This window comes from Phoenix dactylifera, chromosome 18, assembly GCF_051530095.1.
Source record: "Phoenix dactylifera cultivar Ajwa chromosome 18, Ajwa_hap1_PhDact_Kaust_v1.1, whole genome shotgun sequence".
In the NCBI taxonomy this organism is placed as follows: Eukaryota; Viridiplantae; Streptophyta; class Magnoliopsida; order Arecales; family Arecaceae; genus Phoenix; species Phoenix dactylifera.
This window is the reverse complement of record NC_143207.1, coordinates 16974226-16981471: the sequence shown is the minus strand read 5'-3', so window position 1 is coordinate 16981471 and position 7246 is coordinate 16974226. Positions and strand designations below refer to the sequence as shown.

At 48.7% G+C, this 7246-nt stretch overlaps 1 protein-coding gene across 1 annotated transcript; it reads left to right on the top strand.

The window, feature by feature from the left end:
- On the top strand, positions 1–2753 carry LOC120109227 (putative pectinesterase/pectinesterase inhibitor 35). The gene is made up of 2 exons (XM_039122971.3): positions 1–1181; positions 1902–2753. The coding sequence occupies exons 1-2, from the start codon at positions 101–103 to the stop codon at positions 2579–2581; spliced, it is 1761 nt and encodes a 586-aa protein (XP_038978899.3). The 5' UTR covers positions 1–100; the 3' UTR covers positions 2582–2753.
- The last annotated feature ends 4493 nt before the right edge of the window (positions 2754–7246 follow it).

Here is a 7246-nt window from a genome sequence, read left to right as displayed (position 1 = left end):
CCTCTTCCCTGAAACTCTCCCTATAAAAGCTTGTGGAACCTTAACCAATGCTCATCAAACACCCCATCTCTCTCTCTCTCTGTGTCTCTCTCTTAGTGTCATGTTCCCCTTCGGCAGCATGAGCTCGAGCATGAGCATGTATGAGAGAGTGAGCTCCAAGGATAGGGAGAAAAAGAAAAAGTTCATCTTGTGGGCATGTGCCATCTCCTTAGTGATTATTCTATCAACTGCGCTATCCCTGACAACCACAAAGCAAGCAGGAGCTAAACCCAAGGGTCTAGCTTCCTCTTACCATTCCTTCAGTGCAGTCTCTAGGGCTGCCGCCGCCGCCACCACCACCACCACCACCACCAAGATCTCTAGCGCCATCACCTCTGCCTGCGAGGCCACCCACTACCCAAATGCATGCGAGTCCGCCCTCGCCTCCCTTGCCGGAGCACCGACAAAGTCAGCAAAAGAGGTCTTCGACGTGTCCGTCCAATTTGCCATGGGCCGCGCCCACTCGGTCCGCGCCATGGCCTACAACCTAACCCTCAATCACCAGAAGCTCGGGTCCGGCCGCCCCACCGGCATGGACGACTGCCTCGAGCTCCTCGACATCACCCTGGATCAACTCAACGACGTCCTCGACCCGAAGAAGAGCTCGAGTCCTCACGACATCAAGACCTGGCTCAGCGCGGCCCTCACGAACCAGGCGACGTGCAAGGATAGCCTCCAGATCGTCGAGGCCTCCGACGGGAAGGATGCCATGAGCCGCCAGGTGGAGAGCTTGACGCAGTTCATCAGCAACTCGCTCGCCCTCCACATGAAGCTCAACGGTACTGGAAGGGATGCCGGCGGCCGGAAGCTACTATCCGACGGATTTCCGGCATGGCTGTCCGCCGCGGACCGAAAGCTCCTGGAAGCTCCCCCGGAGGACGTCCGGCCGGATGCGGTGGTGGCGAAGGATGGCAGCGGCACCCACAAGACGATCAACGAGGCCATCGCCTACGTGTCGCTGGCCTCCGGCGGCGGTGGCAGGAGCGTGATACACGTGAAATCCGGGACCTATAATGAGTACATCAAGATCCCAACCAAGCAGAAGAACGTCATGCTGATGGGAGACGGGAAGGGCAAATCCGTCATTGTGGGCAGCAAGAACGTTGAAAACGGGTATACGACCTACGGTTCCGCGACCGTCGGTGAGAATGAGCTCTCTCACTCTCTCTAACTCTTACCATTCCGGTTTTACCCCGAGAAATGCCAAAATTCTTGGTCGTGGTAATTCTTACGTGACAGGTCCAAAAGCAGCTACTAGCAACGTCGGCTCAAATGAGAGCCAAGGTTCCATTGTGCTGTGGACCATTTCGCTTGTGAAATTTGAACTTGGATGTAGCCATCATGGGGGGGCAGATTAGTTGCATTAATGGTCGTCTCACTTAGTGGCCCCTCTCAAATAATGTTTTGAAGGGATGGGCTCAATTAGTGTTACGTCCATTTTAACGCTAGCCTCAATGTGGTAAGTGTATACCGTACTGCACCGGCTTACGTCCATATCAAATGTTAGTTAAAGCCCGGACAAGATAAGAATCCGTACATAAATGAAAAAAATACTCACCAATCTTCTCCCTCAAAATATAAATGAAAAAATCCCAGATTCCTGCACGATAAATATGATCAAATTGAGGACCGAATTCTAGCTGGGTTAGTGGCACACGAAGAACAGCATGGGCCACTTAGAGAATGCCACGAATGAAGTCAATTCGGTTGTAAAATTCTAAAGAATCTAAAGATAGATATATGTTCCTTCCAGCTGTATTTGATGTCTCATCCCCCATTATTTTTTCTTCAATATCTAAACAGCTTTGACGTCGCTCGAAAACTTTGCGAAAAAGGTTAATAGTTTTTTTTGTATTCTTCAGCTGCCATGGGTGCAGGCTTCATCGCCAAGGGCGTCACCATCATCAACAACTCCGGGGCATCGAAGCAGCAGGGCGTGGCCTTGCTTGTCGGCGGGGATAAGTCCGTGATCTACCAGTGCTCCATACAGGGATACCAGGACACCCTCTACACCCTCTCCAACCGGCAATTCTATTCACAGGACGACATCTACGGCACCGTCGACTTCATCTTCGGCAACTCGGCAGTGGTCTTCCAGAACTGCTACATCCAACCTCGGAAGGCCGGCGGGGGCCAGAAGAACGTCATCACGGCGCAAGGCCGGGAGGACCCGAACCAAAACACCGGCATATCGATCCACAAATGCAGGATCGTCGGAGCGTCGGACTTGGGCGGGACTCCGACCTACCTTGGTAGGCCATGGAAGAAGTACTCGAGGACGGTGGTGATGGAGACTTACATGGATGACTCCATCGACCCGGCAGGGTGGGAGCCATGGTCGGGCAGCTTCGCGCTTTCCACGCTCTACTATGGGGAGTACGCCAACACTGGCCCAGGGGCCTCCACATCCGGTCGGGTCGGTTGGTCCGGCGTCCACTCGTCGCTCTCCGCCTCCGAGGCATCCAAATTTACTGTTTCTGAATTCATCTTTGGTGACTCATGGTTGCCGGGCACCGGCGTCAGCTACAACGCCGGACTCTGATATGCTATCCCGCCGGCGTGACTATATGCATAAATTATCACTACTGTGGCCCAGTTTGAACAAGTGTAAGATATGCATGTTGGTTTTTATTTATGTACTGCTATCTGCAACTCTGCAAGCGTAGATTAAATCATCACGCTATAACAATAAATGTGAACTTGTTTGCTACTAAGTGTTATCCTTTTAAACTCGCATGGTATTCATGTTTGATATATGTTTTGCTTGCCTCCTTTAGATGAGGTGGGGCAGGAGTATTCCTTATGTTGTAATGTAAATGGACAATGCCATACTTTGCGTCTCCCAGCCTGCAACCAATTATAGACACCAGGGGTCCAAGTTGCTTCAGCTATCCGCAAGAAAGACAGATGCTTGAAAGAGAGCTATAATATGGAATCTTTCAGGCTTTGGGGACCCCTAGCAATTATTCATGCTAGATTTATATGCCAAGCAACCGCGGCCGGCCATCATCATTTTTGCCTGAAAGCGAAAGGATTGCTTCGTCGGTCGGTAAGATTACATGATTTTCTGTAAACTAAGGTGGTTTTCACCTCTCTATTTTGCATGATAGAGCTTGATAGATTACTTCAGGAAGTTGGTGTTTTTGTATATTCTTCTTAGAGGTTTGTACCACAATATGATTACATGAACCTATAAAAAAATATGATTGCTAGTATCTGAACGGTCATGAAATCAGCAAAAAAGGGATTAAAAAAGAAGAGTTATTGCTTTTTTTTCTTTTTTTTCTTTTTCTTTTTTTCTTTTTGGTCAAAACGGTATTACATTTCAAATACCTCTAACGTGAATACAACCTGACATATCAAAAGAAACTAAACAAAATAAGGAGTGTAGGATGCACTCTAAGCTAGTCCAGAAAACCTCCCTAGAGTGCCGGGTAACATAAGAGGCGACCCAGTCTGCTGCACTATTCGCCTCCCGATATACATGAGATATCTGACAGAAAGTCAGCTCCCGCACCAATCTACGCATGTCCCGTATCAGGGGATGACCATTCCCATATGTATCGACACCTCGTATCCAATCAATCACCGTAGAAGAGTCACCCTCGAGGCAGAGGCAATCGGCCCCCAACACCCGTCTCGCATACAAAATGCCCTCCCAGGCTGCCCGCAACTCCGCTCCCACGGCAGTCATGCCAGGTGTGCTCCGTCCTCCAGCAGCCACAAGACTGCCTACATGATCCCTAATCACAAAGCCCACGCCCCCAGATGCGCCATCCTCTGCCATGCCACCATCGAAATTCACTTTAAGATAACCAGGAGGTGGGGGTACCCAAGAAAAGTAGCTAAACCTGGACGCTGAAACAGCAGTACAGGTACCCCAGATATCTCTGGCCCTCTCGGATGGAATCGATGAGGCTAACATAGATACCTCCACCGCCTGTCGTAGGGCTCTCTCAATCACAACTCGAAGGAACGATCGCCCGCTCTCAAACACGCGATCGTTCCTGTCCAGCCAAATATGATAGGCTAAGTAAGCCACTATAGTACCTATCTCAGCAGTACTCGGCCTCCGAATAGACTCACGCAGGTACCGGAGCATATCCTCCAGCGACTCCCATAGCGGAGGGAGCAGCGCAGATGCACGTCTCCAACACTGCACAACAATAGGGCATCGAAGGAGTGCATGGCTAATAGTCTCCTCAGCATAGGCACCCCTCGCAAAGCAGATCCATCCTCATCCCCCGCCTAGCTAACACACTCTTGGTCGGAAGGCTGCCCCAGGCCACCTTCCAAAGAAAGAGCGCCACCCTGGGATGCACCCTCGTCCTCCATATCCAACCACTGTCAATCCGCCTATCGGGCTCCCTACTGATCCAAGCATGAATATCTCTGGCCCGTACCCTCGTCCGACCTGTCAGCAACCATACCAATCTGTCTGGCTCCTTCCGGGTCGGTATCGGTAAGGCCAAAATCCTCTCCACCAACTGCTCCCCAAAGGTCTCCTGTATCAGATCAACATCCTATCTCCCCTCACCTAGGATAATCAAGTCACAAACCTTGTGCCCCGACAGTCTGCCCGAATCCACCATGGTCGGTAGTTTGCTAATCGGTAGATCAGTCGCCCAGCTATCCTCGAGGACATCCACCGACAGCCCGTCCCCTATGGCCCACCGGATCGCCGGAAGCACCAATGGAGCTCTAGCACAAATCTCCTTCCAGATAGGAGAATGGAGCCGCCCTGCTCTAACACCAACCGTCAATGCACCATACTTTGCCCTCATCAAGGAGGACCATAAGCTCTCGGACTTCAACATGAGACTAGCTGCCAGCCGCATAATAGACGCCTCCTGTCTCGCCACCAACAAAGGCACCCCCAAGCCACCGTGCCGAATCGGCTGACAAACCACCTCTCATGCCACTAGGTGGATCCCACTCCTCCTCTAGATGAAATCCCTGATGAGCTGCTCTACTGACCTCAAGGAGGATAAAGGGATAACAGTGTTGGACACAAGATATGTCAGAATAGAGCAAAGTACTGATCGTGCCAATGTGACTCTGCCCATCATGGACAGTGTGTGCATCTGCCACCCCTCAATCCGGCGTCTAATACTAAGCTCAAGGGAAGACAAATCTCCTTGCCTCAGTCGTCGTCCAAGTATCGGCACCCCTAGATATGTCAATGCACTCACCTGCTCGCCTACTGCCAAAATCTCCATGATAGCGGCCCTTGTCTGAGGTTTGGTCTTTGGGCTGAAGTGAATTGTCGATTTGGCTAAATTGATCCGTTGGCCAGAAGCAGAACAGTAGACATGGAAAATCCTCCTGATCACATGGGCAGCCTGCCTAGTCGCCCTGGTCAACAACAAGCAATCATCGGCGAATAGCAGGTGGGAACTCACCACTAGAGTCTGTGAACTCACTGCCTGGCGAAGAGCTCTGGACAACGCATCTGCACAAATGATAAAGAGCAAAGAGGACAAAGGGCAACCCTGGCGAAGTCCAACCGATGAATCAAAGAAAGGAGAGGGTGTAACATTAACCAGAATGGAGAAGGAGGGACCCCTCACGCAGCCCATGACCCAACTGATCCATAACTCATGGAAGCCAAAGCTCTGCAAAGAAATCCGAAGAAACTCCCAACAGATCCTGTCATATGCCCTCTCCATATCAAGCTTGACCCCCATGAGACTCCGTTTCAAAGGGGCCCCCTCAAGATCGAACATAAACTTCTGGGCAATAAGGACATTATCTGATATACTCCTACCCCCAATAAATGCACCCTGCTCTGGACTGATAATCCTGGATAAGATGTCTCTCAGTCTAATAGCCAGGATCTTTGCCGTGACCTTGTACAAGGTAGTGCATAGGCTAATCGGCCCAAAGTGGCCCGGCTCAGTAGCATCCTGACGCTTGGGGATCAAAGAAATGAAAGTCCTCTGCCACTCCGGACTCATCGTAGCTGTACTGAAGAACTGCTGAATAGCCTCAATCACATCGTTAATTTGCTTTTTTTTTTTAGGTCTGCATGAATGCTTAAGATCTGTGAATTTTAAAAATTACTTGATGATCGTTAATGAAGCTTGATCTTCTAAAACTAATTTGATCCCGGATGCCAGCCCTGGAGAGGTTATAACTTGGACTTGGAAAGATAAAAGTAAATCTATAGGAAGGTTTTGCATGGTTTGAAATCAAGATGAACCATTTATTGTGGCAGTCATCAGTCTCCCATGCAATTCCAAGTATGCCGGTGCAGAAAGCATCACAGTCATTTCTGAGAGCGTCACGGATCGGGATATGCTTTGTTGCATTAGATGAATTATGATTCAGTCATCATCTGTACAGTTTTCAGTTTTTTTAAAATTTAGCTTATTAACTTGCTAGTCAGGTGGATAAGGATAATTCAGAATATATAACCAAGGAAGCTGAGCTACTCCTTTCCAAGTAACAGGAAAAAAGAATAAAAGAAAGAAACCACTGGGACCATATGTTTAACTTGGGTGATGGAATCATACCTTTTCCTCTAAGGTTATCGATCGAATGAATGTAGCAATATCATACTCTGATTGGAGTCCTAGTATTCTAATTCTTGGTCTCTGAAGATTCCATGTTTCATCATACGCCACCAGCGAAAACCAGATGCTCTCCACCAAAAACAAGAACATATGCTAAAAAAAAACTAGAGCACATATGGCAGCATAGCTTCCAATCTTGCTCATGCTGACTGGGTTCCACCAATAGCACCAATGGACTCCATATCTCTTTGTTCTGTAGAGATATGCCTGTCTGATCTGAACTGCTCATTGGTCCAGAACCAAATAGATGAAGCCATTAATCTGCAACAAAACAGGACCTTCAAGAGAGAACAAATAAAACTATAGAAAACTGATCTAGAAGTGCACCAATATCGGCTGAATGGAATTAAGTTGATCCAAATATGTGCAAGCACATCATCTGCAAGCTACATTCTGATCCCTTGCCAAATCTGGTATGCAAATATCATATATAACAGTAATTATCTTTAAATGCTAAGGTTTTGCCCTGAAGTATTAGTAGAATTCATAAGAAATTAATTATCACGAAAGTGCTTAAAGTTTTAATGATCTTGTTTCCTTCCTACCCAGCTCCGAATCGGCCAAGGTTTGGTAGAACCCCTCACCAGCACCCCAAGTCCTGAATTTGGTAGGGTCAACTGCGGTCCAACCTG

Coding starts and splice junctions, on each gene's coding strand:
- LOC120109227 (XM_039122971.3), top strand. CDS start 101: ATGTTCCCCTTCGGCAGCATGAGCTCGAGCATGAGCATGTATGAGAGA. Junction 1,182..1,901: donor CTACGGTTCCGCGACCGTCG/GTGAGAATGAGC, acceptor TGTATTCTTCAG/CTGCCATGGGTGCAGGCTTC.